Genomic DNA, 24,863 nt, shown 5'->3' on the forward strand with positions numbered 1-24,863 from the left:
CAGTTTATTGGTAACAGGGCCACTGAAAGTAAAAACTAGGAATGTTTCTGAGCCTAGAGGGGAGAATCTGGGTCATTCCACTTAGCTAGAGGTCAGAAATGTCAAAAGGGTCTGGTCTTTCCTTATCTTTTTCTGCCAAAAGGAACTATTTCCCCAGATTTTTTTCCTTAAAACAGTCCCTCCTTAGATGTTTTCTTCCCTAAAGGAGTTCCCCTTTTCTAGAAAAGATAAGAAAGATAATTCCCTTTCTCTGATGATACAATACTGATCACCTACCTAGAAACCTGTCATTGGGGCTGGTTAGTTTAGCCCTCAGCCTGTCCATAAAAGATCCCAATCTGGTGGACTTTTCAATTTTCTGGAATTTCCTCTTACCTCCTTTAGGATAAGAGTTCTGCATTCCTTCCTTCCTTCCTTCCTTCCTTTAAATTCTATCTAAAGTCTCTATAATAAAATCTTTACCCTCTATGATCAATGGATTTCATTCTTTGGATTCATAAGCTAACAAAGACCTGGAAGCTACTGAATGAGTTTTGTGTGACCAGGACAGTCTGGTTAAAGCCCAACCCAGAGTCACTCATGACCATGTTGCTCTGAAAGATACCTCAATATCACCTTCCTTCCTTCCTCTCCATAGGTAATGACATGGCATTTTTATTAATGTTTCCATGTAAAAAGTATAATTTTATATATTTTTAGATTTTCTTAGATAAACAATAGCATACTTTTCTATACTGAATGATTCTAGAGATTACTCAATAGTAGTATATGGATCTCAATACTACACTGTGTAGATGTAGCGTAATATATTAAACCTCATTAATTCAAAAACCAATTAAGGGCTGGAGGGATTGCCTAGTGGTTAAGGCATTTGCCTACAAAGCCAAAGGACCCAGGTTAGATTCCCTAGGACCCACGTAAGCCAGATGCACAAGGGGGCGCATGTGTTTAGAATTCGTTTGCAGTGGCTGGAGGCCCTGGCATGTCCATATTCTCATTCTCTCTCTCTCTCTCTCCCTCTCTCTCTCTCTCTCTCTCTCTTTCTCTCCCTCTCCCTCTCCCTCTCTCTTTCTCTGTCAAATAAACAAATAAATAAAAAATAAAATATTTTAAAAACCAATTAACTATCCAGGTGTGGTAGTTCATGTCTATAATTTCAACACTGGGGAGGCTGAGGCAGGAGGATATTCTCAAGCTGAAGGCCAACCTGAGCTAAGTAGTGTGTTACTGGCCAGCCTTAAGTATACAGTGAGCCCTATTTCAAAAAACAAAAGAAAGTGGGCTGGAGAGATGACTCAGAAGTTAAGATACTTGTCTGCAAAGCCTAAGGACCATGTTCAATTCCTCAGTTCCCACATAAGCCAGATGCACAAGGTGGCTCATACCTCTCAAGTTTGTAGTGACTGGAGGCCCTGGCATGCCCATTCTTTTTCTCTCTAGCTGGTTCTCGCTCACTCTTTTTTTCTCTCTCAAATAAATAAAGAAGAAAAAGAAAATTTGTAAAAAGGCAAAGAGCACACTTTGGCAGCCTCAGTAGTAAAAGAGCCACCACAAGGTGGCGAACCGGTAGGGGATTGTTCTTGCAGAAATACCTGCTGGTTTCCTGGTGAGAGGAACAGGCCATACAGGGCTAAATTTGCTTCATATTTGAGTTTTTACACATATGATTGCTTCACCCACATAACTATATGTTTACCCATTTGGAGCCTGCATACTATAAATAACCCATGGTAACACCTAGCAACTGCTAGCCAAAGGTAAGGCTAACCCTAGTGCTATACAGATTCTAAGGGGCTTCTGCCCTTCCAAGCTCTCCCACCCAGACTGCATCAGAGACAAATTCCCCCACCCCTGATTCTCACTCTCCAGGGAATTTTCTAGCCAACTTCCGTGTCTGGGTTATGAGCTCCAGCCTGTGTCTGGAAGGGCAAGAGACTTACCAAATCATTTCTTGTTTCTACCACCTTGTGATCATGTCTTTCCTTTGATTACCCCCCAAAGAGGGGTCATTATGTAAGAGCTCACCTGCCCTGTTTTTCAGGGCATCTTCTCTCTCCCTGACTCCAGCAAATGATCCTCAAGTTTCCTTATATGTTTATTTTTTATTATTTTTTAAATATTTACTTGAGAGAGAAAAATAGGTAGGTAGAGAGAGAGAGAGAATGGGCATGCTATGGCCTCTAGCCCCTGTCAATGAACTCGAAACATATGCCTTGTGCCTCTGGCTTACGTTGGTCCTAGGGAATCGAACCTGGGTCCTTTGGCTCTATAGTCAAACGCCATAACAGCTGAGTCATCTCTCCAGCCCCCTATATTTGTTTTTAAATTCCTCTGTGTACAGTACCAATCCAGAGCCTGGAAAAGGGCCTCTGTGCACCACCCCCACCCTACCATATCTGTGAGAAACTCAAGACAAATGCATATGATTGGGGAAACTTTTTGCAAAAAATCCTGTTGGCAAATATAAGACAAAAAAACAAAAACAAAAAGGTGGTACACACCTTTAGTCCAAGCACATTCATGTTATCAATAACTTAGCATGTACACGCTGTCAATGGCATGCTCCAGTCCAAACGGCCCTGGCAGAGTACAGGGTTGAGTCTAGCCAACACTAACTTGATTCAGCATTTCAAGAAGTGCCTGAGCCCAGACAGTCAGAACACCGGGAAAGAGTGCATGGGATAATGAGAGAGGCACGGACATCACGAGTGGCTGATCACCTGACCAGCGGGACAGGACTGAGTTTGAGAATGTAAGGGTTTCTTCTACTTTACTTTACCTGTGGCCTTAACAGCACAGGTGACCAGTGTTGACAAAGAATGTTTAGAGATGCCAACTGAACTTCAGCTGTGCTCTTTGCCCTGCTCCCTCAGTGACCAGTTGTACTCCTGACCCAGAACAACGTGTGCATGCGGGAGATATGTTAACTGCCGTGGTAAGCAATGGATGTTAAAAGTAATAAACTGCCCACTGAAATGTTGAAACAGATGGGTTTAGAGTGGTAACATTGGTGAACAGTGTGTGTGTGTGTGTGTGTATTCTGGGTCAGCAGTGTTCACTGGTCCTGCTCTCTACATCCTTTCCTTTGAGCAATGTTCATTTCAGAAGCAACTGCAGCAACAGGTTCCCTCTTGGTTAAATGAATCTGAGAGTTAGTTTTCCTTCTTTCTTTGTGGCTGTGCACTAAGAAGCAGCTGGCCTACTCAGGTAAACTAATACAAGAGTTAGTATCTATAAATCCAGGTCCATACCCTAACTGGGCAGCTTTGAACTCACTATGTAACAAAATGGTCTTGAACTCCTGATCGCCCTGCCAAGTGTTGGGATTACAGGTGTTTAGGAATACATCCAGCTGAATAGAAAAACAAAAACAAAAATGTTATGGAAAGTGATAGTTCAACATTCAAGGAATCTTTTTTTGTTGTTGCTGTTGTTTTGAGGCAGGGTTTCACTCTAGCCCAGTATGACCTGGAACTCACTGTATAATCCAAGCTGGCCTCAAACTCATGGTAATCCTCCTACTCAACCTCCCCAGTGCTGAAATTAAAGGCAAAAGCCACCATAGCTCTCTCTTTTTTTTTTTTTTTTTTTTAGGGCTGAAGTTTACTGATGTCTCTCTCTCATCCAAGTACTAACCAGGCCTTATCCTGCTGCTTAGCTTCCGAGATCAGGCACATTCAGGGTGGTATAGCTATAGACTCTTTCTCTCTCTCTCTGCCCTTTTTTTGGCTTTTCAAGGTAGGGTCTCACTCTAGCGCAGGCTGACCTGGAATTCACTATGTTGTCTCAGGGTGGCCTCGAACTCACAGTGATCCTCCTACCTCTTGCCTTCTGAGTGCTGGGATTAAGGGCATGCGCCACCACACCCAGCTCTCTCTGTTTTTTTATTGGCAACTTCCATAGTTATAGACAATAAACCATGGTGATTCCCCCCCACACTTTCTCCTTCACAATTCCACTCTCCATAGTATCCACTCCCCACTCTCAATCAGTCCCACCATGCCTCTTAACATTCAAGAAATCTTAAAGAGGTATGGTAGAACATAAACATGACAAAACCACCCATGATCACAGAAAGAAAGATACTGAGAATAAGAATAACTTCTGTTGCTTTATTAAATTTTTCCTCAGAATTCTTTACAAAAATTCCATGTCACTAAAATATCACTCAACAAATAACAAGACTATGTATAGAACACTGAACAAAAAGAGATGGAAATTTTGTGTTTCTAGTTCTGAAAAGTAAATTCAAACATCTTAAATATTTACTTCATTTATAATTTCAGTAATGCTGAAAATCTGATGATCATGTTTGTAGTGATAGCCCTGTTTTTGGCTCACAAGAACAAAAACCTATTGTTCTTGTGGTATCTAAAATAAATACATCCATATATTTCCAATGAACATTGACATAAATAAATTCATCTAAAACAAAATTGTGAGTTGTACATAAATATAATTTTAAAGGAAATCAGATCAGTTTACAAGATGAATTTATCATTCTTGAGCTTACACAAAGTCTTAGTTTTTTGTTTTGTTTTGTTTTGTTTTTGCTCGTTTGTTTGAGACTCGGTCTCATGCAGCCCAGGATGGCCTCAAACTTGTTATACAGCCCATGTGCTAGGTATGCATCACCGTATGTGGCCTCAGATCTTTTTCATGAAAGAAATGTTCGAACTGTACCCTTGATGGTACTTCTACAAATAGGACATTTTCTTAAAGAAGGAGCACAGTCTTTGCACACGACCAGGTGACCACAGGGAATAAACACAATGGAGACTTCCCGGTCCATGCACACTTTGCACGTTCTCTCTTCCTGTAGTTTCCGCAATTGTTCTGCCATAGGTAGATCTAAGAAAAAAAAATTTTTTGTACTTTTGATCTTTGCAACAAGGGTCTCACTATATATCCCAGGCTGTTCTCAAACCTGCAATCTTCCTGCCTCCACCTCCAAAGTGTTTGTATTATGGGTATATGCTACCACATCCAGCAAAAAAGAAAAAAAAATGTTTTTTTCCCCTTTTCATAAATATTTTTTTAAATTTGTTTTATTCATTTATTTGCAAGGAGAAAAGAGAGAGAGAGAATGAATGGAGGAACATAAGCGTGGCAGGGCCTCTAGCCACTGCAAATGAACTCCAGATACATGCACCGCTTTATGCATTTGGCTTTATTTGGGCACTGGGGAATTGAACCCAGATTGTTAAGTTTTGCAAGTGCCTTAACTGCTGAGCCTTCTCTCCAGCCACCCCTTCTTTTTTTTTGTAAGCATTATCTTTATTATTTTTGCAACTTTTTACGGACAACCTCAGTACATATATGCACAATATCCCATGACTATAATCCTCTCCTACCTACTTTCCTTTGCCCCCTTTCCCTCCCCTCCCTCCACTGAATCCCTTCTTTCAAACTAACTACACTTTCTAACATTAGGATTTTTATTTAGTAAGCATGTATCAGTTTCTACAGTCTTTTTTAAAAATGTTAATGAACAACAATTAGCCTCTCTTTCAATGAAAGGCCAAGAAAATAAAACATTTTCCACTGGCTAAAATGTTGGTATTATTACCTGAAACATCTTCTGTAGGAATATACTTTAGGTCCTGGTGCACTAAAGGAAGAAAAGGCATTACTATGACAAATAAAGTTTATATTTAGCCATAGATTTTTATCATGTTGGCATTCACATCCAGGGCCTAGTGCATGCTAAACACACACTCTACTACTGAGCTACATCCTCAGCCCCAGAATACATTTTATATGTTGATTTACATAGTCATTTATTTAAGAAAGAGAATTATCCCTACCCCAGGCTGCCTTTGAACTCATAATCCTCTTGCCTCAGCCTCCTGAATGCTGGGATTACAAGTGGATACCACCATGTCTAGCACAGAATATAGTTTTTAAACAGTTTATTCTTTGCCAAATATTATAATTCTAAGGCAAGTGTTTAATTAATAAGTGTTTAAATTTTTGTGCAGTTACTATTTATAAATTGAGGGTTTTTTTTTCTGTTTTGGTTTTTTTTTTAAATTATTTATTTATTTATTTGAGAGAGACAGACACAGAGAGAAAGACAGGTAGAAGGAGAGAGAGAGAGAGTGGGCGCGCCAGGGCTTCCAGCTTCTGCAAACGAACTCCAGACGCGTGCGCCCCCTTGTGCATCTGGCTAATGTGGGACCTGGGGAACGGAGCCTCGAACCGGGGTCCTTAGGCTTCACAGGCAAGCGCTTAACCACTAAGCCATCTCTCCAGCCCTGTTTTGGTTTTTTGAGGTAGGGTCTCACTCTAGCCCAGGCTGACCTGGAATTCACTATGTAGTCTCAGGGTGGCCTCGAACTCACGGCAGTCCTCCTACTTCTGCCTCCCAAGTGCTGGGATTAAAGGCATGCACCACCACGCCCGGCTAACTTGAGTTATTTTTAATAATTATCAATTATTAACAAGAGCCTACTTTCTATGGACCTACAGAGTTCTCCAAAGATTTCTCTAGTACTTACCAAATAAATGCTTGTATAACAAGGGGTCAGTTTCTTGCAGAGAGTTTTTGAATGTGGTAGCTGCCATATTTCCTTTGACTAAAATAGTATCAATCAGTTTTCTTGCTTGTAAAGAAATCTGTGTTTTCTCCTTGATAACTTCATATTCTTGCTCACTAATCAGTCTGGCACTTAGTAGATGCTCCAGGATCGGAATGACACAAGTCAAATGTTGAAAGAGTGCCATTCTGTTCTTCCGGATTAATGCTAGATCATCTTTATGCAAAAAGAGAAGAGAACATAAACATGTTCAAACTCTGCTCAACTTCCTTCCATACCTACATAATACAGTGAGAATCATCTTGGATTCATATCAGTAAGGCACTGATGCTAATGGCAAAGTTTGGGGGAACTGGTCCCTTGTGCCCAGTCATAGAGTTTTATGCATGCACATATACATATGTATGCATATACATGGCATGAAAGTAGAAAGAAGACTACTGAGAGAAGGAAGCAGATTAAAGACAACAGGAAAGGGCAAGTGTAATGGGGAGAAAGAAATGTGAAGATTCCGTGTTTTCTTTTATAGTGGCATGCTCATTACTAGGGCTACACTGACTGAACTTTACATTATTAACTCATTTCATCTTCACAACAGCTTTTGGAGTAGGCCACAATTCCCTTATCTAACACATAATAAAAGAGAGCCACTACAAGGGGAGTAAACTACCAGAGGACATGAGACTAGGCTGAATGTATTCCCAGCACTCAGGAGTCTGAGGCAGGAGGACTGCTGCAAGTTCAAAGCTAGTCCAGCCTGAAGTATGAGACCCTTTCTCAGAAAAGGGGTTTAGGGATGGAGAGATGGCTTAGTAGTTAAGGTGTTTGCCTGTGAAGCCTAAGGACCCATGTTCTACTCTCCAGATCCTACATAAGCCAGACACACAAAGGCGAGACAAGCATAAGGTGGCACATGCCCACTTGGTGGCACAAACATGTGGAGTTTGCAGTGGCTGAGACCCTGGCATGCCAATTCACACTCTCTCTCTCTCTCTCAATCTCTCTAAAAATAAAATAAAGAGGTATAGCCAGGCATGGTGGTGCACGCCTTTGATCCTAGCACTTGAGAGGCAGAAGTAGGAGGAGCAACATAAATTTGAGACCACCCTGAGACTACATAGTGAATTCCAGGTCAGTCTGTGCTAGAGTGTGTCCTATCTCAAAATAAAAGGGGGGAGTTGGGGATTTGGCTTAGGAGGAGAGTGCTTACCTAGCACCCCAAGGCCACCGAGGACACATGATTAGCAAAAGTAGTAGCCTGGCAACATGAACTGTGCCTCAAGCATCCAGCAGCACAAAATACTAGTAAGCTGCTCTCTAACCAAGGGAAGTTTAGAATCTAGTAAATTGACAATTCAATTTATTTGTTTAGCCAAATCGGAAATGATGAAAACAAATAAATGAAAACATTTTTAATTTTTCAATTTTCCTTTTTTTTTTTTTTTTTTTTTTTTTGGTTTTTCGAGGCAGGGTCTCACTCTGGCTCAGGCTGACCTGGAATTCACTATGTAGTCTCAGGGTGGCCTCGAACTCACGGCGATCCTCCTACCTCTGCCTCCCGAGTGCTGGGATTAAAGGCGTGCGCCACCACACCCGGCTACAATTTTCCATTTCTTTTAATTCCATTTTAAACTGAGATGTTAATTATGTCCACAAATCAGCACGTTGCCACTACTCCAAGTATTTTGATAAGAAGAGAGGTGAAAGGCATAGCTGCCCTGTGAAGAATAAAACTTATCAATGACTATCTCCCTACCCCTTGGGGTCTTCATTCTCCTGCAAGATCTAGATTTGTATCTACCAATTTTTTTGAGATAAAGTCTTGCTCTAACCCAGGCTGACTGGATATTCACTATGTAGTCTCAGGCTGGCCTCAAATTCACGGTGATCCTCCTACCTCTGCCTCCCAAATGCTACCACACCCAGCTAAAATTTATATTCTGAAGCTACAATTTCATTTTCTGTTTGTACTATAACTTATTAATCTATTTTTTTCTGAGGCAAGCCTAACGGACTGCCTTTTTTTTTATTATTATTTTTATTTGAGAGCAACAGACACAGAGAGAAAGACAGATAGAGGGAGAGAGAGAGAATGGGCGCGCCAGGGCTTCCAGCCTCTGCAAATGAACTCCAGACACGTGCGCCCCCTTGTGCATCTGGCTAACGTGGGGAACCGAGCCTCGAACCGGGGTCCTTAGACTTCACAGGGAAGCGCTTAACCGCTAAGCCATCTCTCCAGCCCGGGACTGCCTTTTTTAACTCAAGAGAGAGAGAGAAGTGAGAAAGAATTGGCATGCCAGGGCCTCCAGTCACTGCAATTGAACTCCAAACACATACGCCCCCTTGTGCATATGTGCAACCTTGCAGGCTTGCATCACTGTGCATCTGGCGCATGTGGACCTGGAGAGTCGAACATGAATCAGGCTTTGCAGGCAAGCGCCTTAACCACTAAGCTATCTCTCCAGTCCATGAATCTAATTTTTTAAATTAATTATCATGTAGGTTACCATGGTCCACAAAGCTATTTCCTTTTTAAATTTTTGTTTCATCCTGTTGGGTTTCTGAGACAGGGTCTCATTATGTAGCTCTGGCTGGCATCTAACTTGCAATTAACCCTCCTGCCTCTTCCTTCTGAGTCATGGGATTACAGGTGAGCTTTATCACACCTGGAAAAAAATATTTTTTATTGTTAGTACTTTATTTTCTACTATAAAGCTATTTCTGTGACATAAAACACACAAGGCAGCCTGTCTAAAGAACAGTTTTAGGAGAGAAGTTTGTTAGATTTTCAATGCATTGCACTCACAAATACAATCTCAAAAAGAAAAAATAAGGTGCTTAGTCAAAAGGTCAAACTCCAGGTATGCATGCTGAAGATAACCGAAGCTCTGATAATAAATGACAGAGGGGCCTAAAGCAATGTCTGTCACAGTGCTAGTGCTCTGTACAGAAGACTAAACATATCCAAAGCCAAGCCTGTAGGGCTAAAGACATGGCTCAACAGTTAACAGCACTTGTTTGCAAAGCCTGATGGCCTGGGTTTGATTTTCCAGTACCCCCGTAAAGCCAGATGCATGAAGTGGTATATGCGTCTGCAGTTCATTTGCAGTGGCAGAAACCCTGGTATGCCCATCTGTCTCTCCCTGCTTGCAAATAAATAAAAATATTTTTTTGCCAGGTATGGTGGCAGATGCCTTTAATCCCAGCACTCAGGAGGCAGAAGTAGGAGATCATTGTGAGTTCAAGGACAGCCTGAGAATACATAGTGAATTCCAGATCAGCCTGGGCTAGAGTGAGACCTTACCTTGGAGGGGGAAAAAAGCCAAACTTGAGTAATTTGAAGAGTAGGAATAAAGAAATAATAGCTGAAACATAAAGATTCAGGGCAATGCATTCTGTTTAGTTATCTACATTAGAAAAGCAGTAGGGATTAAAAGATAATAAGATGATTTACATTTGATGTTGGAGTTTATTAGTTTTTCAATCCAAGATTTATTTGATTGCATTTTGCTTAAATTAACATAAAAAGCTCTCTGAAATTTTCAAGCTTTTTGAAACTTGGTTTTGATAGTTAAGACAAGTCTCATTTCAATGCCATAGACAATAAAGGTGTGAAAATTTAATTATACCATTAGGGTATGTTATTTATTCTGAAAACTATCTGAAAATTGCTTCTTTGGTCACACAATTGACAAATTAATCACTCATTATCTTCAGAAAACTGTAAGATAATTATTAACCTAAGTGTCACTATTTTCTTTCACTCAATCAGATATTTCTTGAGGACACCTGTCATACAGGGAACTGAGCAGTGGAGACAGAAGGGGAGGCCAAGAAGCTGAGCTCAGCTGTAGTGGTTTTTTTTTTCTTTTTTAAACTTCCATGTATATATTGTACATAGTGTTATGTTACATAAAATATTACTTAGTTGAGATAGGGCCTCACTCTGCTAAACCCCAGGCTACTCTCAAACTCCTACCTCAGCCTCCCAACTGCTTGAATCACAGACAGTAATCCCATGCCATCTTAAAGCTCTTTTTGACAATGTAAATCCTTGAATGTTATTGACTTGGAGTCATCTTTGGAGAGTGTTCACCTTGTTTGGAAGAAATACGCATATTTTCTAGGTGGCTAGATTTAGATTTAATGTGCTCTCTCCACAAATATGCATGTTCTTTTTCTATTTTTGCCTAGGCTGACCTGGAACTCACCATATAGTCTCAGGGTGGCCTGTGGAAAGACTCTACTCCTAAAAATCTACCTGCTTCAACATGTAGATCAGTGGAACAGAATAGAGGACCCAGATGTAAGCCCAAGTAGCTATAGCCACCTGATATTCAATAAAAATGCCCAAAATACTCATTGGAGAAAAGACAGCCTCTTCAGCAAATGGTGTTGGGAAAACTGGATATATATCTGCAGAAGGATGAAAATTGATTCTTCTCTCTCGCTTATGCGTGAGAATGAAAACACGTAGTAGCAGAGGCCAGTAAGTTAAAAAGGAGACATAAAGGGAAGAGAAAGGAAGGGAGGAGGGTATTTAATAGGTTGATATTGTATATATGTAAGTACAATGATTGTTAAGGGGAGGTAATATGATGGAGAATGGAATTTCAAAGGAGAAAGTGGGGGGGGAGGGAGGGAATTAACACGGGATTTTTTTTATAATCACGGAAAATGCTAATAAAAATTAAAACAAAAAAAACTACCTGTTTCTTTTTCCTCGACTGTTCTTTCTTTCTCCTCTTCTCTCATCTCATCTTCTGCATCAAGCAAACCTATGACAAGATCACTGACGGTCTTGTAATTCTCTCCAGTGGTCAGGATTTGACGCTGAACAGTCTGCTTTACCAGGCTTCTACTAAAACCCATTTCCAAGGCAGCTTGGACCACAGGCGTGTTCATCATGACTGCATCCTCTGAAGAACTTTCTCCAGGGCCAAGATGAACAACTGTACGGAACACAGGATTTATGCATGAGAATGGGGAGAGGTGGAGGGAGTTACTTACCAGAGCACATGCAACTTACTATTCACTACACCCCCTGGAGAAAATACCTTCCCCATCCCCTAGCAACCTTTAACTGCCACTAACTGCTTAGGGAGTGACGGGGGCTCCTGCCTTCACCATCCATGACTGAATATTGGGTGGGACCAATATTGTGCAGGTCTCATGCATCACCTTCAATCTTAACAGTACCAAATGGCTCAACTTAATGCAGGAACAGTTATCATGATACATACTTGGTGACTCAGCATTTTCCTCTTCTGTAGTGTCTGATGTGGTTAACAGCTACAGGGGGGGAAATGTACATAAGTTAAAATATAAACTTTATTCTCATTCCACTGACTATGACTAGGGAGTTTTTGAACCTCCTACTGTTTTAAAAGCTCTTGTTTGCTTAATCAAGAACATTAGAAGGAGCAATAGGATTTGCAAGTCTTTTAAAGAGAAATTTACATAGTAAAACTGTTAGATACTACTATGATGGTCAATTTTTCCTTTAAATAGTTTAATTTATTGCCAAGTGAATTAAAACATGGCTTTCAGAGAAAAGTGATAAATATTATTTTGGGGATCAATTTTTCTTTCTTTTTTTTAACTACCAAAGATTTTATTATGACAAATATTGTTCCAAAGTAGACATTTAGTATTTTTCAATTTTTCTTAACAGTACTTTCTAAGATTATGTTGTGAGCTGGGCATGGTAGTACACACTTAATCCCAGCACTCATGAGGCAAAGATAGGAGGATCACTGAGTTGGAGGTCACCCTGAGACTACATGGTGAATTCCAGGTCAGCCTGGGCTAGAATGAGACCCTACCTCAAAAAGCCAACCAATCAATCAATAAATAGGATTATGTTGTGGGAAAAGAGAGATATTTTTAAAGCAACTCTTTCCTTTTCACTAAAGCTCCACTCTGTCATTATGAGACACACACACAAAGAAAAGGAACTTGCCCTACCTGTTCAAGTAGATAAGGGTAACTGTCTTGAACTTGAGTGATGAATTCTTGTCCTTTAGTTCTTATCAAGTACTCACACCTAAAATATAAACAAAATGAAACTCAGGGGGTTACTTTATAAAAAGTGAAATTAAAGTTCAATAACAAATCCTCATTTCAAGTGCTCATCTCACTTGAAATCAGTTAAACACCATTTAAGATCACAAGTTCTAGAGTTAAATTTAGAAAGATTGAAAAAAAAAAAAAGTAGCCCAGAGAAATAATTCTGTGTGTTTGTTTTTCTTCACAAATGCTAGCATGGTAAAGCTAGCTTATGTCTATCATACACTAGGATGCAAATTTTTAAAAATAGTTTATTTGTTCATTTATTTGAGATACAAAGAGGCACAGAGAGAAAGTGGGTGCACCAGGGCCTCCAGTCACTGCAAATGAAATTCAGATGCATGCACTACCTTATATATGTGGTTTATGTGGGTCCTTAGGCTTTGTAAGCAAGCACCTAACCGCTAAGCAATCTCCCCTGCCCTAAGATGCAGGTTTTTGTTATCCACTAATCCATTTCCCCAGCCCCAAAATGCAGGAAATTTTTTTAGAGACAGAGGGAGAAAGAGGGAGAATCAGCATGCCAGGGCCACAACCACTGCAAGTGAACTCCGGATGCTTGTGCTACCTACTGGGCATGTTACCCTTGTGCATATAGCCAAGGTGGGATCTGGAGAACCAAACATGGCTCCTTTGGTTTCACAGGCAAGCACCTTAAGTGCTAAGCCATCTCTCCAGCCCAGATGCAGGAGTTTTAAAGACAGGATCTCACTCTAGCCCAGGGAGGCCTAAATTTACTATGTATTCTGGGTTGGCCTCAGATTTGTGGCAATCCTCCTGTCTCAGCCTTCTAAGTGCTGGGATGTACAGGTGTGAGCCGCATACCTATCAGATTCAGATATTTGTTGTTGCTGTTGTTTGTTCGAGGTAGGGTCTCACTCTAGCTCAAGCTGACCTGGAATTCACTGTGTAGTCTCAGGGTGGCCTCGAACTCACAGCATTCCTCCTATGTCTGTCTCCCAAGTGCTGGGATTAAAGCCATGTGCCACCACTTCTGGCTCAGATTCAGATATTTTTGTGTGAAGGTTTAAGTCTGTTTTGAAAGTGCCACCTATCTATGTTAACTTCAATTTTATTTACTACTAGCATTTTTTCATATAGTTCAAATATTTTATAAAATTTTGCTATTTTATGTTTATCAGGATAATTCATACTTCAGCTAATTTTGTTTATTGTATGTTGGGCAGAGCTAATCTGTTCGTGGGGTGGTCGATGTTTCAAGTGAGCATAAGCATACATAGAACCGCTGCACGCTCGTTCAGCGCAGAGGAAGCAGCAGAGACATTGCAGGGAAAGTAAAGTTGCTATAGGCAGGGAGGGCATGGCTGGCATGCTGTCAAGGCTGAGTAGCTGAGAGTGAAGAGCATCTCTGCCTACTCTAGTTCAGTGAGGCTGCTTGAAGCCCCTCACAAGATTCCCAAAGGTACACTCATGTGTGACATTAAAAACACAAAATGGGGCTGGAGGGCTGGCTTAGCAGTTAAGGCATTTGCCTGCAAAGCCAAAGTACTCAGGTTTGAGTCCCCAGGACCTAGGTTAGCCAGATGCACAAGGTGGTGCATGCGTCTGAAGTTCACTTGCAGTGGGCTGGAGGCCCTGAAATGCCCACTTTTTCTCTCTCCCCCCTCCCTCCCTCCCTTTTCCTTCCTTTCTGTCAAATCAATAAAAATAAAATTTAAAAAAAGAAAACATAGGACAGGGATGGGAAGATGGCTTAGTGGTTAAGGTTCTTGCCTGCAAAGCCTAAGGACCCAGGTTCAATTCCCTAGTACCCACATAAGCCAGATTCACAAGGTGGCACATGTGTCTGGAGTTCATTTGCAGTGGCTAGAAGTCCTAGAGCACCCATTCTCTTCCCCCCCCCCCGTCTCCCCCCCCTTCTCTTGGTCTCAAATAATTAAACAAACTATTAAAAAGATAGGACAGGGAAACAGAAAATCCTCTAAATAGGTGATCCTACACTCCTCCATAACCATTTATAAGCTGAAAACTCAAAAAGAAAGATAAGAAAGAACAAGGAAACTGGATGCATCTCACATTATTTACAAGTTTGGCAATTTCCAGAGAATAAGCATCCATTGATGCACTTCAAGGTGAATGCATGGCAGTTTCTGTATTCACAACACTGCCACCATGGAAAGCACTTTTGCCAAAGCCAATGTGGGGCTAGAGGGATGGCTTGGTGGTTAAGGTGCTTGCCTGTGAAGCCTTAAGGACCCAGGTTCAGTTCCCCAGAATCTATGTAAGCCAGATGCAATAGTGGCACATGTGTCTGAAGTTCATTTGTAGTTGCTTGAGGCCCTGACACATTCACTCACTCTCTCTCATGAATAAAATTCTTTTTAAAAGCCCATGTGGCTGTTCTTCACATTTTTCAATATCTGTATTACTATGGGCCACAGGGATGCTATAAAGACAGACCTTATGTTGGTTTGATTCAGGTGTCCCCCATATACTTAGGTGTCCAGAATGCTAGATTCCCAGCTGATGGAGATTTGGGAATTAATGCCTCCTGGAGGGAGTGTATTGTTGGGGACAGACCTATGGGTGTTATAGCCAGTTTCCCCTCGCCATTGTTTGACACACTCTCCTGTTGCTATTGTCCACCTATGTGGGCCAGGGGATGATGTTCACCCTCTGTTCACACCGTTTTCCCCTGCCATCATTGGAGCATCTCCTCAAGCCTGTAAGCCAAAATAAACCTCTTTTTCACACAAGCTGCTCTTGGTTGGATGATTTCTACAAGCAACGTAACCTTACTGCAAAAGGCCTATATAAAAATGTGTACAATGGGAGCTGGAGAGAGAGAGGGCTTAGCAGTTAAAGGCTCTTGCTTGCAAAGCCCAACAGTCTGAGTTTGATTCCACAGTACCCATGTAAAGCCAGATACACTAAGTGGCACATGTTTGCGGCAGGAGGCCCTGTCATGCCAATTCCCTCTCTCTCTTTCCCTGTGTGTCTCTCTTTCCTTGAAAGTAAATAGATTTTAAAATATGACATCACCAGAAAAAAACACTGTAAAAAATAAAATAAAAGCCAGGCATGGTGGTGCATGCCTTTAATCCCAGCACTTGGGGGGCAGAGGTAGGAGGACCGCCATGAGTTGAAGGCTACCCTGAGACTACATAGCGAATTCCAGGTCTGCCTAAGCTAGAGTGAAACCCTGCCTCAAAAAACAAAAACAAAAACAAAAAAAAATACACACACACACGTACATATACACACATATACAATGAAGAAAATAGGAGGCAAGTTTAGTGATCAAAATGAGTTAATAAAAATTTTAGCCATAAAAAATATTATCACAGGCCACCTGGCTTGGAGTATAAAAGAATGTAAAGGAATCAAGGAGGAAGACACAAGAATAAAATGCTACAAAGTGATAAAAACAGGTGAGGAGAATCTGTTTACCAAGGCATCCCTATTTGGTATTGAACTACCACACATCCTTCCCATGTTGACCTCAGATTCATTTTGTAGCAGAGGCTTGCCTTGAACTTTTTGTTTGTTTGTTTGTTTGGGCCTTAAACTGTTCATCCTCCTGCCTCCACCTCCAGAAGCAAAGATTGCAGGCACATGCCACCACATTCAGAGTTCTTTTTCTTTTCAAGGTAAGGTCTCACTCTAGCCCAGACTGACCTACAGCTCACTCTGTATTCCCAGGCTGCCCAAAAACTCACAGCAGTTCTACTACCTCTGCCTCCCAAGTGCTGAGCTTAATGGCATGACCACCACGCCTGGCTCCCTTATCTTTTAATCCATGGTATTTATCATCTTCCAAAATGCTACATAACTAGGTTCATATTAACTGTCTGCCCTCTTTTCTATCGAGTGAGCTGAGGGTACCAGGGAGTCTTATGTTCAACTGAATATTTTACACACTTAATGCAACATCTGGCAACAGATGACCTATTGGGAAATACTCAATGAGAGGAAATATGTCCAAGATACATATTTAACTATTTGAAAGAAATGAAAACTAGTTAGGGTATCTACAATTTTGATTTACTACTAGCACTACTACTATGCAAAACTGCATACATCCATCGCATTGGTACATGTATTTCATATATATGTATATTTTTAGCAGTGTCTAAAGGAACATTCACTAGATAGGAACTGTTTATTTGCTGAACACTTTAGTTTTATTATTCTGTCCTTTCCTATACTATGTAGCTTTTTTTTTTTTTAAGGTAGGGTTTCACTCTGGTCCAGGCTGACCTGGAATTCACTATGTAGTCTCAGGGTGGCCTTGAACTCAAGGTGATCTTCCTACCTCTGCCTCCCGAGTGCTAGGATTAAAGGCGTGCACCACCATGCCCAGCTATACTACGTGAGTTTTAAAAACATATTTTTATTTTTATTTATTTAATCGAGAGAGAGAGAGAGAATGAAAGCACCAGGGCCTCCAGCCACTGCAAAGAACTCCAGATGCTGCATGTGGCACTTTGTGCATCTGGCTTACATGGGTACTGGGGAATCAAACCTGGGTCCTTAGGCTTTGCAGGCAAATGCTTTAACTGCTAAGCCACCTTCCTTTCCAGCCCCTTATGTGACTTCTTACAATGAGCATGTATCATTTTTACATATATATTTTTTTGCATGTACGTATGTGCATGTGTGTATGTTTGTTCATATGTGTATGGGCACAGATGTGTGTGTTCAGGCCCACAGGTCAACATCAGGTGTCTTTCTCAATCACTCTCCAACTTATTTATAGAGACTAGGTTTCTCACTGGACCCAGAGCTCACCAAACCAATTATATTCACTGGCTAGCTTGTCCCAAGGATCCACCTGCCTCTGGCTCCTGAGCGCTGGGAATACAGGTGCACACCACTATGCCAGGGATTTATGTGGACCCGGGAATCCAAACTCATGATTAGCAAGTACTTTACCATTTGCACTCACCTAGCCCTCAAATATATGTTTCTAAAAACATTATTCCAAACCGATTTCTTCCATGTTTAACTGATCAAAACCTTCTAAGCAATTCATTTTTCTTTTAATATAACCCATCCTAAACTCATTCACAAATGTATTTTTGAAACAAATAGTAATGTAATCACTGAGTATAAGATAAACACATATAACCCATCTTGTGACTATTCCAAATGCCTGCAAAGAAAATTTCAAGACATTTACCTTGGAAACCACTTGGCATGTTCCACCCATGGATCATCTCCCAGGTCCCAACATCTCAGTCCACCATCACAGCAAAAACATTTGACATCATCACTGTGACCTGAAATTAATTTTAAACCAGAATTTACGAATACATATCATTTGTCCACTAACATGTATAACACAAAACAGGTGAATTTTGTAAATGACCAGGTTTTAAGTTTCTTACCTGTATAGTAGAAACCTGCACTTGCAAGTTGCTGAGGATGGACAAGAAAGCTTGAAGGCCAGTTAAAGAATGTTTTAAAGCGTGCCATGTGTGTTTGCATGCTCAGATTAGAGACAGAATATCTCAAAGTGCCTTGAAGCTGATCTTTTAGAAATGGGCAATTGGGAAAATGCCTCCGGTGTTCTGACATAGCATCATCCTTTGGTTCCCAATTGCTCAATTTTCCACCACACGCAAAGCAAGCCACCATGTCTCCAGGTCCAACATAGTAGAAGCCTGCTCTGGCCAGCTCTGCTGGTGACAGGAAGCTCAAGGGCCACATGTGGTAAGTGAGCAGTCTGTCCTGCTCGGTGTTCATTGCACAATGGTAAGCACCTGTCCTCAAAGCAGGAAAGTCCTGATTTGCTCTGAAGTTCACAGGATTGCACGGAAAGCTGGAGTAGGAACCGCTGAAGTAGCTGGTGTTTTCCAAACTTGGCAATAATGAAGGCATGGCATTGGTCATGGGAGAAGGATAAGAAGGCTGGGGGCTGCCTTCCAAATTATTGATTGAGTTCAGATTCTGCACGAAGCTACAGCTGGGATACAACTTTCTGTGCTTTTCAATAGGACTGTCTCCTTGTTTCCAGTTGTCCAGCATCAGGCCACAACAGAAGCACTTGACCTTGTCATTGACACCCATGTAGTAAAAACCTGCTCTAGCAAGATTCCTTTCTGAGACAGGAACCCCAGCAGGGAACGTGGAATATGTGGACATTCGGTACAGCTCACATGAAAAATCATATTTCAATTCAAACCTGTTGGCACCTTTCATCAAATTGGACAAGATGATGCTATCTTCTGCTATGTTCATAGTGAAATGGATGTGGAGGGAGAGGGACCAGCCTTTCTCTGGGGAGGTAGTTTTGTGCATGGCTTTTGATTTGGTCGATTTTATTACTAGGTTGAACACCAAAAACTTTTTTATTTATTTATTTTTTTTTTGGTTTTTCGAGACAGGGTCTCACTCTAGCCCAGGCTGACCTGGAATTCACTATGGAGTCTCAGGGTGGCCTCAAACTCATGGTGATCCTCCTACCTCTGCCTCCCAAGTGCTGGGATTAAAGGTGTGCGTCACCACACCCAGCTCCTAAAACTTTTTTATGCATGTGGAGTTTCAGCATGGTTAGAACATAAATTCTATTCTGATAAGTTTTTTTTTTAATATTTATTTATTTATTTATGAGCAGAGACAGATGTAAGAGAGAGAAAGAGTACACCAGGGCCTCAATCACTGCAAATGAACTACAGACACCTGCAACACCTTGTGCAGCTGGCTTACATGGCTACTGGGGAATTGTACCTGAGTCCTTAGGCTTCACAGACAGGCACCTAAGCCATCCCTCCAGTCCCTATTCTGAGAGATTTTTAAGGCATGATCATGTGCAGTGGCACCACTTCTATACACACCACACAAATAGGATGCCTATGGTGAGAGTCAAAGCCTTTCTGGAAGCATATTGTCTTAGGCCATCAGGTCAATTTGTATAAGGTATATTCACAGGTGGGTCAGCTTTTGCAAGTTTACGGTATTCCTCCAACATGCAGGTAAAATGCCTAAGTCCCAAAACTGACTTCTTTCCACAGTTGACAGCTATGCCTGCACAAATATTTGACAGCAAAGGTATTCAAAATATTATCTATTTTTATTTTTTTAATTGTGAAATTTGATAGCCCGGGGAATAAAGCACAAGATCTACCTCACAGGAGGGAAAGAATACATTATTAACATGTTTCAAGTATGACTTACTATTTATTAGTAAATCACTTCTGAGTGAATAACACTGGCAGGGAGCAAGCAACAAAGCTTGGTGGCTTTTCTGCGGCTCACTTGCTAGCATCCTTTCTTAAAGCTCATAGACACGTGCTTTCCTACTGCAGATGCTGCTGTTGCACCTCCAGGTGCAGAATATATTCTTCTTACTCCATCAAAATAAATAATTGGGTCTAACCTCATTACTTGTTTCAATAGTTAAAACCTTAACCCATTGTCATAATTTTTTTTCTTTGAGGTCCTATAAGCTTTCTTTCAGAATAAATGGGCTCATTTGTCAAAATGTAACCATTTAGCCATCATCCTGTTTCTCATCTTTCAGAGAGATAAAGCATGGTGAAACAAAGCAAATTTTAGAACTTGAAAATACCACTGGCTTTGTGATAGGATAATTCTTCACCTCTGATCATATTTTATCTTTCCTACTTTAAATTTATTGTGCTCAACAAAAAAGTTTGTTCTTGACTGCTCTCTGTCACTGTGGAAGTCTTTTTGAATGTCAAAGATTTCATTGATAAATTTCTCTAATCTTGCAGAAGTGTGACTCTTAATTCCTTGTTCTGAATAAATGGCCCTCATTTTCAAATCTTTCCTTTATTTTTTCCACACCAGCCAGTGTAAGGAAGGTTGCCTAGCCAAGTTTGAAAAGAGTGCTTCAACAGTATGCCCCAGCTACAATCACATCTTTCCTTCCACACATCAAATATATAACAAAAATAATTATCATTATATCTCATATAATTAGATTAGATTCTTTAGGGTAATATTCCTCAGATAATAATTCAAAAAGTCCAGTTCACTATTAGTTTGTTTATTCATGCACAAAACTACCTCCCGAGATTAGACTAAGTCCCTTGTAAGGGTTTTAGGCCTCCATTGTGAGATGCTTTGGTTTACAGAAGAAACTGGGAAAAAGCAAGAAGCAATTGAATAGTTTGCCTCCTTGATAAACCTGTTCAAAATACAAAAAATAGAGAAAGTCTTAAATGTCAAATAATTCACAGACATAACACAAACATCTCTATGATCTTTCTTTCTTTTACTTTATTACTGTTTGTATTTTTGGACATGGCCTGTCTATGTTCAGGCTAGCCTCAAACTCATGATCCTCCTGCCTCACACATGCTAGTGCTAAGATGACAAGCATGTGCCACCACACTAAGCACAATGATCTTTTTCTTAAAACAGTTTCACAAAAATAGAGCGTTTGCACCAGGCGTGATGGTGCACGCTTTTAATCCCAGCACTGGGAAGCAGAGGGAGGAGGATCACCATGAGTTCAGGGCCACCCTGAGACCCTCAGATCAGCTTGAGCTAGAGTGAGACCCTTCCTCTGGAAAAAAAAAAAAAAAAAGAGCACTTGCATAATGTACAATGCACAAGATGCTAAGCTAATCTGAGCTTCAGCTGGAGGTGTGGCTCACCCAAGGTCCTGGGTTCAGTTGTCAGCACCAGAAAAAAAAAAAGAAAGAAAGATATAGCAGGCACTATAGAGACCTAAGAACCCCCCACACACACACAAAACTGCATGTCACGATCCCACGGTCCATGGATGCTTTATGTCTGCCTGCACTGAAATGAGTATAGTGTTTGCTAAATTTGCAAACTTTTTTATTTAAAAATTTATCTATACTTAAGAAGACTCATAGAGTTTCTTCACACTCTTTACTCAGCTCCCCAAAGTTAACATCTTACATAACCATGGTGCCACTATAGAAAGTAGAAAAAATTCCCTATTTATTCCTTGCTGGATTTCATTTTATGAAATCCTCCTGCTAACTTTTTATTTTTTTTTCTTTGTTACTATTTAACAGAAGGTCTCACACTCTAGCTCAGGCTGACTGTGAATTCACAGCAATCCATTTATTTCAGTCTCTGAAATCCTTACAACCATAAGCCACACTATCTGCTTCTTTCATATGAATTATATGATTAATCAGCTCAATTGTAAAATTTCCAAGTGTGCATATATATTGCTTTGGCCATGTCCACCCTCCTTCTACCCTCTCTTGCCCTCCCCCCATTCCATATCCCTCTTGCTAATAGTCTCTTTAGAGAAAATAAGCCACACTTGTATCTGTCTCTGGGTTATTTTGCTTAACATGCTGATCTCCTATTCTACCTATTTTCCTATAAACAACATACTTTCATTCCTCTTTATGGATGAGTGGGGCTCCACTGAATGTATATTGAACATATATACTATCCTGTAAAGATAGCCATGCATCGGTTGACAGGCACCTAGCCTGCCCCATTTTGAACAGTAGCACAATAAAAATGGGTGTGCTGGTGTCTCCACTGTATGTTTACTTATGTTCCTGCAGGCATGTGTCTGAACGTGGTACCTGGATCATGGCACCAGGACTCAGTTCAAGAAAACTGCATATTGGTTTCCATAGCGGGTATGCTACTTTTAATTCCCAGCAAAGTGTATAGGGTTTCTTTTCTCCACATCCTTACTAGTGGTTGTAGGAGCCAAAAAACTGAGATTGACACAAGGTTAATTCATCCAAATGAATTAGCTAAATTTCAACAGTTTTCCAAATCAGTTTTTTTTCTAGAGCCACAATATTATTTGCATGTATGCATGTGTTCAAGTGTGTGTGTGTGTGTGTGTGTGTATAGGTCATAGGACAACCTCAAGTATCATTCCTCAGGTGCCATCAACCTTTTTTTTTGGTTTGTCGAAGTAGGGCCTCACTCTGGCTCATGCTGACCTGGAATTCACTATGTAGTCTCAGGGTGGCCTCAAACTCTCGGCAATCCTCCTACCTGTGCCTCGTGAGTGCTGGGATTAAAGGCATGTGCCACCACGACTGGCATCCACCATTTTTTGTTGTTCTTGTTGCTGTTTTCCAAGGCAGGTTCTCACACTAGCCAAGACTGACCTGGAACTCAGCCTGTAGTTCCAAGCTGGCCTCAAACGCACAGCAATCCTCCCACCTCAGCCTCATGAGTGCTGGGATTAAAGGTAAGGTGTGCATCAGGCCTGACTAACTTTTTTTTTAAATGTAGGTAATGTCCCACAGCAATCTAGATTCCAGACTTCTGAAAAGTGAGATGACTGGACAAGTCCAGGTCTGGGTTCCTACATGGCAGCAGCACCCTTAGAAAACCCCTGCTCTCTGCTCCAGCCCTGAACTTTGACCCCTGCTATTTGCCACTGGACTCTTGCCAATGTTTCCTCTCTCAGTAGAAAATTATGAGAAGGTGAAATTGCTGAAATAATTATGTCCACCAGAAGTAACATAAAAGAAAGATGAAGATAAATTTTTCCACAAAATATGGTAACTTCACATCTTTGTGGAAAGGATAATTAATTTATTCACATCAAATATTTAAGTCAAATTTGTTGTTGATACTCCTTTTGAGACAAGTTCTTGCTTTGTGCTCAAGGCCTTGAACTTGGAGCCATCCTCCTGCCTCAGCCTCCCAACCTCTGGGATTATCACAGGCACCTTGCCCTGGACTCCAATGGCCTCACTTTTACTCACACTGGCCTTCCACATAGGAGCTGTCTGAACTTTCAAATGGAAACAAGCCCAGTATTCTTTCAACCTCACTTTCCACTCTAGCAAGTGCTCTGCCTCCCCCTCCCTTCACAGCAAACTGAACACGTGTCTACAGACAATGAGCCCACTTACTGTGCATGCCTGCACCCTTAAAACACTCTCCATATTCATACCACCAGTGGCTTCTTTGCCCACACCCACACAGAAGCTTGTGCATCTGATGACCCTGGGCCCACATCCTCTTAGGTGAAGTCTGCTCCCTTGACTTCTCCAACACCACAGTCTCAGAATTCCTTTCTACTAATTCCTTCTCAGATGGGCTGGCTGGGGACTCCAACCTCTTCTCTGCTTACTTTCCCATTTTCGGTAGACCCCAGGGCTGTTGGGTGTCCACACCCTCTGGGACACTTGGCCTGTCCATCTTTCTGACCCTGTTGGGTATATGTTCCTTGTCTCCATGTAACTGCTTCAGAGTAACAACTATGCTTTATTTCTGTCCCAGTCTTCCTACAACACCCACAGAACCTGGATATAATAATAGGCCTTCAGACTTCTTGCTTTTTTTTTTTTTTTTTTTTTTTTTTGAGACAGGTCTCATCGTAGCCCAGGCTGGCCTCCACCTCTCAAGTTTATTACAGGCATGCACTGCCATTCCCGGGAACACTTCTTCCTGAAGTCCAATTTAGTGGACCAAACTGAGCCCGGGTCCTTCAATTTTACACCTCTGACTATAAAACTGGCTTGGGAATGGTTTAATACAGGATTTGGAGTCACATATCTTTTACAAAGAGAGCAACCTAGTTTAAATAAATCTCCGTGTGCCCGTTTCTTCATTGTCAAATGTAGATAATAATGGCACCCGCTTCTTATGATTGCGATAAGGAAATGTGAAAATAAATCACATGTAAAATTTTCAGAGCAGAACCCAGCATCTAGTAGACAGGTGAACAACTCCACACATTTGATGACTAGATTAAGAGCGCTTCCCAGTAAGGAAGATGGTGGTGGCTCATGTCTGTCACCCCAGCCCTTCGAAGAAGGTTGAGGCAGGAGGACTGATGGGGGCTCAAGGCCAGTCTGGACTAGTTAGTGAATTCTAGGCCAGCCTGAGCTATCCTGTGCATAACCGTCTTAACTCTCCCCGTTCCATTCCCCCCCCCCAAAAAAAAGGAGCATTGCTAGTGCTGTTCAGTCACCAGCGGGGAGCATCCCTCATGTGATCAAACATCGAGTCCTTACGGTGCCAACTTTCTGCTGCCCACTGACACTGGGCGATACCTCTGGGCCATCGAATTACAACGCCAGGGCTTCCACGGTCGGCTGGCTCGCCCCCAAGGTGAAACCAGCCCAGAGCACCGGCAGGAGGGAGCCAGGAAGCGAGGGAGCTGCGACAGCTCTGAGGTCGCCGTGCTCCTCGGCCCGGCGGATCTGGGCGGTCTGTTCAGCAGCCACCCCCGGGCCCGGCCCCTGCCCGCGCCCCGGCCCCCGCCCGCGCCCCGGCCCCCGCCCGCGCCCCGCGCACTCACCGCAGCGCCGCGGCCGCTCTCCGCACGGCCGGGAGAGAGTGGCTCGGCCCCCG

The 24,863-nt window shown here is 41.7% G+C and overlaps 1 protein-coding gene across 3 annotated transcripts; it reads right to left on the reverse strand.

The window, feature by feature from the left end:
• Positions 1 to 4,098: 4,098 nt before the first annotated feature.
• LOC101602129 (baculoviral IAP repeat-containing protein 3) lies at positions 4,099 to 24,854 on the reverse strand. Of its 3 annotated transcripts, XM_045145034.1 has the most exons (9): positions 24,811 to 24,854; positions 17,960 to 20,724; positions 17,752 to 17,851; positions 12,507 to 12,585; positions 11,783 to 11,831; positions 11,249 to 11,491; positions 6,501 to 6,755; positions 5,570 to 5,611; positions 4,099 to 4,851 (listed from the first exon to the last, which is right to left on the reverse strand). In XM_045145034.1, exons 2-9 carry the CDS (start codon positions 18,870 to 18,872, stop codon positions 4,658 to 4,660), a joined length of 1,875 nt encoding a protein of 624 aa, XP_045000969.1. In that variant the 5' UTR covers positions 18,873 to 20,724; positions 24,811 to 24,854; the 3' UTR covers positions 4,099 to 4,657. The 3 variants fall into 3 exon arrangements, with proteins under 3 accessions (XP_045000969.1, XP_045000971.1, XP_045000970.1); XM_045145036.1 differs by lacking the exon at positions 6,501 to 6,755; XM_045145035.1 differs by lacking the exon at positions 5,570 to 5,611.
• Positions 24,855 to 24,863: the final 9 nt, after the last annotated feature.

Source organism: Jaculus jaculus, chromosome 3 (genome assembly GCF_020740685.1).
Source record: "Jaculus jaculus isolate mJacJac1 chromosome 3, mJacJac1.mat.Y.cur, whole genome shotgun sequence".
Taxonomy (NCBI): domain Eukaryota; kingdom Metazoa; phylum Chordata; class Mammalia; order Rodentia; family Dipodidae; genus Jaculus; species Jaculus jaculus.